At 39.8% G+C, this 12,481-nt stretch overlaps 1 protein-coding gene across 2 annotated transcripts in view; it reads left to right on the top strand.

Moving 5' to 3' along the window:
- The first annotated feature begins 46 nt into the window (after positions 1 to 46).
- The window catches only part of LOC114644471 (exportin-1), a 163,649-nt gene continuing 151,214 nt past the window's right edge, over positions 47 to 12,481 (top strand). The window contains exons 1-2 of one of the 2 annotated variants that reach the window (XM_051919672.1): positions 47 to 408; positions 2,105 to 2,236. In XM_051919672.1, the coding sequence (XP_051775632.1) occupies positions 2,111 to 2,236 (126 nt within the window). In that variant the 5' untranslated portion in view covers positions 47 to 408; positions 2,105 to 2,110. Of the gene's footprint in view, positions 409 to 936; positions 1,769 to 2,104; positions 2,237 to 12,481 lie in introns of those variants that run through there. The other variant, XM_051919673.1, reaches the window with a different exon arrangement.

Genomic DNA, 12,481 nt, shown 5'->3' with positions numbered 1-12,481 from the left:
AACCAATCATAAATCAGCATGGGCGTGACGTTAGTCCAAATTTTCGGCGGCGCCATCGGCTGAAAACTAAGCCGAGATGGAATCTCCCAGTCTGAACCGGTTTCAACCGGTTACGAGTTTGTTGCTTGAGAAGAGGAGCATAGGCACACATCTCTTAAACCGCCCCGCTGCATAAAACGCTGCAGAAATTAAAACCTGATTATCAAATCGAGTTTTTCGTTCCGTAAAATGAACCGGAGTAACAAATTACATTACGTATAGTAATTATTAAAGAAGAATTGCTAAGTGATACCCACACTGGGGCAGTACTGTGTATGTAATCTTTGCGCAGTGTTTCTCTCGAAATCATTCGACTACAAAGCCACGTTACTTTAATTTCAAAACTGGGATCTGACGTCTTTTTACCAGGTAATGGTGGTTTGTACACCAACTATTGTTATATTTAAGTTTACAGTAGCAACCTCTTAGAACTGTTTTGCTGTGTCTTAACCACTGCTGGAAGAAACAAAAATATAAGGTGACTTTAAAACCAAGGTAAGTACCTGGTGCCAAAACGCGGCGTGATTTGGGGTTTCTGCAGAGAGGCAGTGTATTTTGCTAAATACGATGGCTGTGTGTAAAACTGAATTGAGGGAAAGGCCTGATGAATGAAAGTGGGTCCCACCAGTGAGCATGAGCGAAAAGGGGGCGAGATCCTATGAGGTTGCTTGAAGGGTATATTTAAAATAAAGCGCAACGTGGTGGGGATATAAAACCAGAAGTTGTCGACTTTGGTATTTATTTACCCGTTGAAGTGCTGTCCGTGGGAAGAAGGGAAGTTTCTGGAATTGTTTTCAGTAGCGTTGAAATGTACGCGCGGATCACGTGCTTGCTGTGCAATGGAAGAGCAGAGAGCTGCAGGCAGAGACGGAGCAAAGAGGGAGGGGTTGCTTCTTATCCGTGACAAAAGATGGAAACAGAGTGATAATCGTTGTTAGATTGTTTAATTACAGACCTGTGTCCTCGTGCATTTTACGGCTTATGCTTGGGCAGTTCCTGTTGACAGGTTTTCAGTTTAGCCGCTTTCCCTGGTGGAAGCATGCGCAGTCTTTTAAGCGATTCCCTTCTAAAAGCGTCATAGGAGTAGCCCGCGTTAATGCAGGATAAACGCGTCCACTTGAGTGATTGCGACTGTTTGTTTTTTTTTTTTTTGGTTTGCCGAACGATTTTGCTTTGTACACACGGCTGATGTAGCGCGGGCTTAGTCGCGTGCTTATTTACCTTCAGTGCGCAGTTGGAGCGTCTCGCAGCGCCTTTTTGACGTAGTGCACATGGAAGGGGGAGGGGAGGGTCGGTTTAATCACGTCAATGTATCGGTGTCTGGCGAGAAGGATCAGGATTGAGCTTTGATTGCAGATACGGCCTCTCCTTCCACAAGTTCCGTACCGGAAGGTGCTCAAGTCCTGGAGGAAAATGCCATCGTTTTTTTCTGTAAACGGTGGCGGATTCTGCCCAGGCCTCTGATGGGGCTGACGGAATCTGGAGCAAAAAGGCGCGTAATTTTGGTGAGCAACAGGTTATCAACGAGGGCACCCCTCCTTCTTCTTTTTTTTTTTTTTTTTTTTTTTTTTGTTGGTGAAAGTCACATGAGACAGTCGCTTAAGACAGACCATGTCTTTGACAGGTGTCACGTTATCTCGCCACTACGTTTGTCTACTCTGATGTCGGCCTACATCATTTGCACGTGCCAGCACCGCACGGAATCTCAGGAGTAGTGCCTGCTGTTGGGGTGCGTTGTGCCTTTTTAACCACTTTTTCTTATACTTTCCCGTACTGTGCCTGTCCGAAACACTAGTTAATGGATAATTGTAGCTCAAGTGGAGGGAATTTCTAGACATGCTGTATAATTGCAGCATTACTCAAAACACTGTATATTCCAGGATCGGACTTTTTTCTTTTTTGTTTTCCTGTTTTGTTTTTTTGAAGTATCAATTGTTAAGTTTCTTTTGGAATTCTTCATTATGTAATGTAGCTTTTTGTTCCTTATGTTTACCCACGAAATTTTTGTATATAATCCTTTTTATTCTTGAAAAAAATTATTTTGTTTGTTGTTTTTACTTTACAGTGATCTATGCCAGCAATTATGACAATGTTAGCAGACCATGCAGCTCGTCAGCTGCTGGACTTTAGCCAGAAACTGGATATCAACTTGTTGGACAGTGTGGTGAATTGCTTGTATCACGGTGAAGGCCCACAGGTAATTTTCAATGGCTTACTTCTGCAAGCGCTTTTTGATTTAGTGATAGATCGTCCCTGTCATCTGCCAATTACTTAATGGCCAAAAGATTTAAAGTGTTATCAAACATCATTATTTCTGGGAGTAATCGTATCTAAATTTTACAAACTACACTGTGGTCCAGGATATACTTTGTGTGTGTGTGTGTGTGTGTGGTTTAAAAGGCAAAGCTAAGGTAGAAATCCTTTTATTGTAGGTTTTTTTTTTTCTTCCCCATGCTGTCAGGGATTGAAATGTACCTTTAGTGCGATAGAAATGAAACCAACTGAAAATGTATCCTATTAAGATGTATCAGCTACTTGGAAACAAATGTAGCGGCCAGGCTGCTTTTCAGACAATTCAGTACTTGTTAGTGCTTAATTTGTTTTAATTCATCAAGTTGCGTTTTCATACGTATATGCACATATTGTGCATGGTACGTGCATATTAATTATTTGAAATCTTCATGTATTTGTAATACAAGTTGTTACTTCTTAGTTGGGACATATTGGCATTAATTCTCAAATCTGTGAAATTCTTAAAGGATATGCATGATCCATTTCATCATGTGGGTTCTTATTTTTGCAGTTTCACACCCCTTTGTATTTAGTTGTTTTTGAGGTATCACTTTCAAGCTCTTATCATAAACTGATAAGAACTTTGAAAGTGAGACTTCAAAACAAGTTATAGAGAAACATTTACTTCCTATAGGAGGTTTCAATTATATGGCATTGAAGATACCTGCTGTTTTATCACAGTAGTTGGTTATATATTGAGGGTCTCAGATGTTGATCATATTTAATCAAATGTACTTGCTTTGCCCCTTGCTGTTTGTTAATGCCCATGATTGCACCAAGGTGCTCCTTCTAGAAGTTAATTACATATATTAGGCTCGATGTTAAATGTCGATCTTCACATTTGCAGAGAAAAATACATGTTGTGTTTATGTATTTAAGCTGTGTTTTTGTTGACTGCACTTATCTTCTGCCTGACAATAAGCGTTCATATAATGCTGACTGATTTGTAAAGTTTTGGCGAAAGTTTTTGCCGGATAAGATGCTTGTAAACTATAGTTTTGTTCTTGCAGTGTCAGAGTAGCAATGAAAGATGCTCTGTAAAAGTTGAGAATTTCTTTGGACTACCTCTGCCAAATGTTTTAGTCCCTTTCACAGCCATCACAACATTCAATGATAGGATTTTTTTTCTCTCTTTTTTTATGGTACTTGATAAGAATATACATTATGAAAGGTACTACATAAATTAATGTTTCTGATCTTTATTTACACTGTGGTTTATTCATGGACATTGGTGTCAACGCATTAAAAATGATTAGTTTTTACTATAATATCAAAGTTTTTTTGAATCTCAATTAAAGGGCTATTGGTTAAAGTTCTATAGGTTTAGGAAAAGTATCGTACATTAACCAGCTTTACCCATTACAGTGTTGTAAGAAGCTGAAACCTTTCTCCCTCCAGTATTGAGCATTTTGTCCATTATCATAGTATGGGGAAACTGCTGAAAACAGAAGGGCTCATACTTGGGTCCGATTAATCACACAAACACAGATGCAACCAGTGGCAAAGGCTTATCCCCAGGTTCTCAGAAACACCATCCGATTATTTTTTTATAACGGAAAACTTCACCTTGTAATGTATATTTGCTCCTTTTCTCAATGGCCATTTTTTAAATCTGCATTCCACCACAATATGTCTTTGTGTCTCTAAGGCCCCTTTGTGCAGCTGCGCAGTTCTGTTTTTAACCAGACATTTTCCATTGTTTTCCTCACGCCATTCACTTGATACTTCTCACTTACACAGTTTACCAGTATCAAAGTAATTTTTCACTCTCTCCACTACTTTAGTTTTCAGGCCTTTAGCCTTGGTACATACTTTGCTTTTCTTCATGCCTCTGACTAAAAGATCTCTTTACAATCGATAGATGTGTCAGTTCCCATTGCACCATCAAACTCTGAAGATCTCTCTCCCTCAGCATTCCTTGTAGTGAAGCTAAAAGCCCTCATGGATTCTTTCATAACCATTAACATTTCTTCCTCGTACCCATTCAGGTATTGGTAGAGTTCTCTTGTTCAGAAGTTCCCTAGATATTGCACCATCAACTAGTTTCAAAGTTCATCACTCTCCTTGCTGCTTCTGCCAGGTTATTTTAACAACTCCCAACTTGTTTATTCAACCTCTTTGCATTCATTCTCTTGTCTGCCTGTTTAACTACTGGCAGTACTGGACTCCCACCAGAAACATCTATATTATGTTCACACTTTTCACACTAAGCATTATTACATCTTTATTGTTCCATCCTGATTTCTGTACACAGCTTGCTTTTACCCTTTCTGTTTAGCACTTCCACAACTACACGTGGTGATTTTTCCAATCATATTTCAGGTAGCAGTCCTTGCACTCTCTACATCTTACTGGATCTCCATTGCATCTAAATTGTCCTCTGCAGTTGCATGTAAGAAATTCTGGTACCTCTTCTTCTTTCTTCTGATAAGGCCTCTGGCATTGAAGGGAGAAGTTTGGAAGATATGTGAGGGTTAGTGCACTTTACAGGAGTGAGATGAGACTGATGAAAGCTGAACATGAAACAGATTTTTCAGAACCAAGTTAAGAATGGTAAGGTGGGTATATGGAATGTCATGAACTGGGCGCAAGATAGATGTAAAGTTTTTAGAGGAAGACTCTAGACTTTATGGTGGAAGTGAGAGTTGTGCTAAGGAGAAATGGTCTGGTGACAGAGGAGTGAGAGGTTCAGGCTAAAGAAGTTGTACTTGGAGATTTGGGCAACAGCCATTCTTCTCATATTTTCCCCAAGGATATCCAGGGTAATATAGAGTGGAGTGAAAAGCGTTAATAATAAGAATACATTTTATTTGTATAGTGCCTTTCCCATGCTGTAGGAGCTTCAGAGTCTCATAAAGAAACAGCAGTTTTATATAATATTGGTACAGGTGTTTCCTGAATAGAACATTAAAAAGGATAGATACAGGATATGCAAAGGCATTAGACAGAATAAAAGACATAAACCAGAGTAAAATACTAGATTCAGTACTATAAGAAAGCCTAGCAAATAACATTTGTGATATAACACACACACACAAATTATACCGAGTATCTGGACAGAGAGGAAGACTGAAAAAGGAGGAAGAATGTCAGGTTAAGTTTAAAAAGCCTTCCTGAACAGATGAGTTTTTGAGTTGTTTTTGTAAAACAATGAATTGAGTTCGCTGATCTTATTAATTTCAGGAGGTCATTCCAAAGTCTGTGCTTTAGCTGTGCAGCTAAAGGCCCTGTCACCCTTAGAGTGCAGGTTAGTTTGGGGCAACACAAATTGCCGGAATCAGAGGACCTTAGTGGGAGAATAGGAGCTTAGTGATGGAGAAGGTCACTGATGTAGTCTGGTACAAGGCAATTTAAAGCTTTGTAAGTTAATAATAAAAATTCATATTCAGTTCAGTAAGATGCAAAGAGCCAGTGGAGGCGAAGCAGGATGAATGTTGTGTTTGCTGTTGCTGGTTTTTGTTGGGAATCTTGAGAATTACAGTAATCAATGCGGGATGTAATAAAAGCATGGACAAGTTTCGCAGCATTAGAAAAGGAGAGGAATGAGCGAACATGGGATATTTTTTAGGTAGGTGAAAATAGGAAAGTTTGTTAATGTGGTTCATGTGGGAGGAATCAAAAATGACACCAAGATTCCTTGTATTAGAAGGTCTGATGAAATTACTGTTAAGAGTGACTGGAAAGGAGCTGGTTTTCTTAAGTTGTGCTTTAGTGGTAATTTGCAGGAGTTCAGTTTTGTTGTAGTTTAATTTTAAAGAGGTCTGCTCCTTACAGGTTTTAATTTTACTGAGGCAAGTGGTGAGCTAAGAAAGCTGTGATGTTTTGGTTTTAACTTTGAAATAGAGTTGAGTATCATCTGCATAAAAATAATTGGGGGTGGAGGTTTGGAGCAAGCAGCCATCTTCTGTTTAAGGGCTTTTGAACTGATAAGTGAAAAACTGCCCTCCTGGACAACCTCCTAAATTAACTTAGTCCATCATCTAAGGCAAATACCTCTGGTTGCCTGGCTCGAGTTTCAGACTGCAGAATTCAATGTTTTGTGCTCTGTGACACTTCGTTAAAGCTGTAAATTAGATTGTGTGGGATAGCTATGAACATTACTTATAATGGTTATCAATTGGGCACAAGCTGTAAAAGAAGTAGGTTTCATTTAGAATAATTGAAGCATTAAAATTTGAGTCTTGTGTGTTACCAAAAATTAGGAAACTTAATTTGAACTTGCTTTTAAGTTTGTAGCTCTTTGACATTGTGGGAAGTAGCCCAGACACAGACAGACAGACACCATGTTAAAGTCCACCACACATTTATTTACACTATTTACACAGTCCTTCTATGCACAACCCAGTGCCGCAGCACCAATCACCCCAGTGGTCCAGACCACTGTCCACAATGCCTTCAGGCTGCCTCCTTCTCTTTGCTCTCAGACCTTGTCCTCTTCCACCCGACTCCAGCCCCGAATGAAGGGAGGCGGCCCCTTTTATAGTCACCCAGATGTGTTCCAGGTGGTTCCCGGCAATCTTACACCGACACGCCCCTGTGTGGCGGAAGTGCCGGTTGTCTCTCCGGAAGCACTCCGGGTGTCTTCTCTCTTCTTCCCCCCAGCACTTCCTGGTGTGCCAGAAGTGCTGGGGTCTTGAGTCCTCCAGGCATGGGGACGCCCCCTGGCGGTGACCACGGGCCCCTACAAGGTTGAGCTTCCAAGCCCTGTGCCCGTGGCCCCCAATATAACCAGGACGGTCGCTCCCTCGTGGTCCGGAGGAGGCATGAGCCCTCCTCCTGTCCTCCTGGGCGGCCCGGCTGGGCACCACCCCCCAGCCGCGTGCCACAACATTTGTTTACAATGTAAAATTAAATATGGATAAATGTTTCTAGTTAGGAGTGCACAATTGTGACGCAATAATTGACAATTGCCTTTAATGTAATTAACAATTTAAGGTAGCAGTACATCACAGTATGTATTTTTGTCTTAAAGTAACATTATAAGATGGTGGATTAGCTTCAAAATTAAAAATGTAGTGTTCAGGATCATTAGAGTGAAGATATAGCACATTTTACCATAAATATAAAATAAAAATCTAAAAAAAAAAAAAGAGTGAATAGGTGTGTAAACATATTAAATGTCTTAAGATATAGCAGGTTTAGGAAGTATTTAGATGGTAACACACTGTTACATGCTGCTGCCATGGCTGTTGACTGGTCCAGACTTAGGACCGGTTTATACTTCATGCTCAGAATGCACGAGTTGCAATACTAGCAAAAAGTCGGGGGACGCAGTGTGATCAAGTTGGAACGTGACGTCAGTCACTGTTTACCATCTACATGTGACAGAAAGCCGCTTTGCCAATCCTAGAAAATCAATGTGCATGCTTCGTGTTTGATGAATGGTTTGATGCGGTGAAGCACAATGCCGACATACAAATGCATTCATGGTGCTTTTATATTCAAACATCACATATTCCCCAACATAATGACATGATATATTTTAAAAGTCTCCCATACCAACTTTTGTGCCTTCACAGCAACATCCCAATGTATGCCAGCGTATTTGAGCCACAGAGAAAAAATTTAAGGACACAGTGAAAAGGTCTGTTTTGTGATTTTAAAAGTGGAAATTTCAGCTTTAATCTTGAAATGTCCACTTTAACCTTGTAGTTTATTTTGTCATTAAAGTAGACTTTTGTAAATGTCATCTTAAAACAAACCCCGTTGTTAATCGCTATGTGCATCTGGTACTTCCTCTTGTGCTGACAGCAGTGACAAGCAGCAATCGCTGCACAAAACGCACAGAATTTATGATATTCCAGCTCTCTGCACATTTAGAATCCTTATTTATACTTTGATACATTCTTTAATGCATTTTAGTTTGAAAGAGATATGTTACATTCTATAGATAAGTCGTTAACTTCATCTAAATAATGAATACTGTTTAATAATTACACGTGGGGGCGGCACGGTGGCATAGCGGTCATGTCAAGTCCCTGGTTGCCTGAAGTTTGCATGTTTTCCTGGTGGGTTTCCACAGTGTGCTTCAGTTTCCTTCCAAAGACATGAAGATTTGGGATTTTGGTGACACTAAAATGACGCTAGTTGATGTGTGTGTTTGTGTTCACCTTTTGATGAGCTGATGCCCTGCCCAGGGATTGTTTGTCTTGTGCCTGATACTTGCTGGAATGGGTGCATCTCTGGATTGATGGATGTATCATTAAACATCCATCCTTTTCAGAAATATTGTGGCAAGGTGTTCTCGGGATTTAATGGATCCATCCATCCATTATCCAACCTGCTGTATCCTAACTACAGGGTCACAGGGGTCTGCTGGAGCCAATCCCAGCCAACACAGGGCGCAAGGCAGGAAACGAACCCCGGGCAGGGCGCCAGCCCACCACAGGGATTTAATGGATGTTTTAGGCAATTCACAATACAGCAAAGCCAAATGTTTTCTCACCGTGATGATATCTCGCACTGCCACTTGGTGGAATCTTCCAGATTTACGTAAAGTACATGCACAAGTGTAAACTGTACAACGCTTGCGTAGTGGTGACGTCCGTTGGACTACATGGCGCGTGAAGTATAAATCGTTGAGCAGTTGTTGCCCTGTTCTTGAAGAAAGTATTGTAATGAAAAGGCACTTTAAAATAAAAAAATAAACAAAATAAATTGATTAAATAAAGCAGCATTGCATTTGCTTTTCAGTGTAAATTTCCTCATCAACATAATGAAATGTTTTGCTCATGAATGCTTGTATAGTTATACTTAACCACAGCTTGATGAGGTTGCTTAAAGTGACACTTGGTTTCAGATGCATTTCAATTTGGAAAACAAAGGCAATGTAACTTTTGGATAGAAATTGCAGGAGGGAATGGTGTATCTATTGTCTTAGTTGTTGATCTTAGTTTAAAATATTTGTGCTCAGTTTTAATTGGAGCATTGTCTTTGGCTAAAATGCAGTGGCTTCTGTTATCCGTATGTGCTAGCTTGCTGAATACAGATGTGCATTATAGCTTAAACAGGTAATCCGTTGTTATCTGTGTTGCTGGCCTAACGTTACTGGGATTTGGTGCAGCTAGCTTATCTTTCATGCACTCTCCATAAACTGTGTCATTTGAGTTTTAAATGTTTTCATAAAGGTTTGCTTCCAGTGCTGCAACAGTTTGCACATTATGCTTTTCTTTATGAAATCTTGTTGCTATTGTTTAAAAAAAAAAAAAAAAAAATAATAATAATTCCAAATTGCAGGTTGTCTTCATTTTGGAGCTTACAGTTCCTAAAAGTTTCAGGTAAACATTACTTCTCAATTTTTTCTGGTGGCTGCTACAAACACGAGGAGTAAAAAAAAAAAAAAAGTACACTTTTTGAAAGGTATTTTTTGGGATCAGACTCCTGAAAATACGTTCAGCACAGTTGCCTGTAATTATTCCCATAATGTTCTCTGATTCACAAACATACTTGCTCATATTTAATGTGTCTGTGCTTGATTGCAACACTCCATTGCTTAGAGCTGTCTGTAACAGGATAATCTCGATTCCAAACAGAATGGGAGTACTAAATGGAAGGCAGCAATCGGCACTTTTTTTCGATTAGTAAGTCGAGTAAGCATAATTGTAATCACGATTAATTATGCCGCCCTGCTATTATAGTGTCATCCTCTATCAGGTCAAAAATGTTGAAACCTATAGGTCTTATGTGTTTGAAACGGTTTGTTGTTGTGTGTTTTTTGATTTTCAGTGGAAGTGTAAATGCTTTACTGCAAGGGTCCTCAGTTGGGTGCAGGTTTTCATTGCTCCCAATTTCTTAATTAGTACCCATTTATGTACAGCTAAGGCAATGTTTTTTAGCTTAATTTCGATTAACTCATTTGTCAGAAATCTGGCTCTTATTACTTGCTTTATTTTTGAAAGACTTCCTTTAGTGTTTGTTTCCAATTTTCTTAACTAGCCTCCAATTAATAATGCGATGAGATTGACTAAACAACCACCAGCCAACTTGGTTCCATTTAAACCTGTGTATATGCATCATGAAGTATCTGTTAAAATTTTCAGAAATAAGTGAGAGAACAAGAAAGGACAAAAGTACAAATTTATTCTGGTCAAATACAAATCTATAGATAAAATCTGTAGTTAGTGGAAGATTTGTCTTGGAAGAATGGAAGCTGTAACACTTATAATACAGTGATCCCCTGCCTATTGCGGAAGTTACGTTCCAGACCCATCAGTGATAGGTGAAAATCCGTGAAAGACCCATATAAATAATTTTTTTTTTTTTTTTATAGTTTAAGCCTTAAAATACATCCAATATGTTTACAAAGTGTGTTTTAGTATGTGGATGTTGGGCTGAGGATATGAGTAACATCTATTATAAAAAAAAAAAAAAAAAAAAAAATCTTGGTAGGGAGACGAGGCTTGATCTTCTCAGAAGACCCTTTGACATCCCGCGAGATATTTTAACGTTACACAAGACAAGGCAGTGAGACAGGGCAGCTGCTGTACAGGCTTTTAAATGATTGACACACAGAGCGACAAGCAGAACAGGCATCTTGGCAGAAGCAGCACAAATCCAGTAGCTGATCCGCCAACTTCTGCTTAGCGTGCGTTCAGCTCCCCCCTTCCCAACGTGAGCAGGAGAGACGCGAAGTGGCAGGAGCGTAGCGTGCCTCTGGGGGGGTTGAGCGAAGCATTCGACACCAGATCATCTCGGAGAGGCACTTTGACGACACGCAAGACTAGACATTACAACCTTAGGAAGCAAAACCCGTGAGACGGTGACTTTTGCACATCACGCCCTACTTATAAACCATTTCAAACAAATTCACTGACATCTAACCTATCAGTTGTTGGAATGCTTTTGGCAGACAAAGTTCAGGTGCTCCCAGCTCTTAAAACCACGACAAGCAGAACGCTCAGCAACCAGCAGATGATCCGAGCACTTCTCCTTAGTGTGCATTCAGCCCTCCCACAACACCCCCCCTGCCCCTCCCAGAGAACGCTAGCAGCAGAGACGCGAAGTGGCAAAAGGACAGCTGCTCTACAGGCTTTTAAGTGATTGACTCAAAGCGCGACAAGCACAACACACAGCTGGCCAGCAGCAGCAAGACCCCAGCTGAACCGATCGCATCTCTTTAGTGTGTGTTCAAACCCCACCCCCACCACTTCACAATGCAAGCAGCGTTATAAGTCCCACGAGAAAGATTTAACCACACCTGGGGCAGGAAATTAAGGGCAAATATTGTTGTTACAAAAGTTTTAAAGTAAAAATGAAAATAATGCATATGTAACAATTCCTATGAAAATAACAATCTCTTTAAACTGTTTATCTGGTAAACCAAACCCGGGGGTGGGTGAGTGAAGCGAGCTGCCCCCTTGTAGTAATAATAAATCCATGAGGTAGCGGGTGATCACTGTACCAAGTTTCAGGAAGGACTGGCTTAAGGTATTTGCATAGAGACCATATCTTAAAGGGAATCGGCTGTGTGTGACTTTCTTAATTAGACTTCAGTGCCTTTTATTGCACTTTTTGACAGTTTGCATTTAGTACATTGCGGTTGAAAGTACAGCCCTTGCTTTCAGAAACAAGATTGAGCAAGTTGATGGAAAGCTGTTGTTGCAAAATACAACCCGATATAAACTGATCTACTACATTAAAGCCACTTAAGGTACAGTGAATAACATTGATTATTACAATGGCACCAATCGAGGTGGGACATCAGGCAGCAAGTGAACAGTCGTTTCTTAAATGTGATGTACTGGAAGCAGGAAAAATGGACATGTATAAGGATTGCAGTGACTTTGACAAGGGCCAAATTGTCAGAGCATCTTTTTTTTTTTTTTCCCCCATTTATGTGAGTAATTTGACTTAATTTGGGTTGGTTTAAGTTGACCCACACTTTGCTTTAGAGCCTTTATGTAAAACAAATTACTGTAATAAATTGTCTTTAGAAATCCGCTGCCAGGCATTCTCATGATAGATGCAGATCAAATTTTAGTTTAAATTCAGCCTTTGATCCAGTTGGGAATCGGCAAAATTGTATGTTGGGTATCACTTGTACTTTTTCATATAGTTTGGTGGGTTGAAAGCTAATTAGTTTATTTATTTCTTTATTTTATTCTTAATTTATTTCAACTATATACAATTTCTTGTATTAGGAATTTGTTTG

This window comes from Erpetoichthys calabaricus, chromosome 15 (assembly GCF_900747795.2).
Source record: "Erpetoichthys calabaricus chromosome 15, fErpCal1.3, whole genome shotgun sequence".
Classification (NCBI taxonomy): Eukaryota; Metazoa; Chordata; class Cladistia; order Polypteriformes; family Polypteridae; genus Erpetoichthys; species Erpetoichthys calabaricus.
The sequence above is the reverse complement of the archived record's forward strand: the minus strand, read 5'-3'. Positions and strand labels throughout refer to the sequence as shown.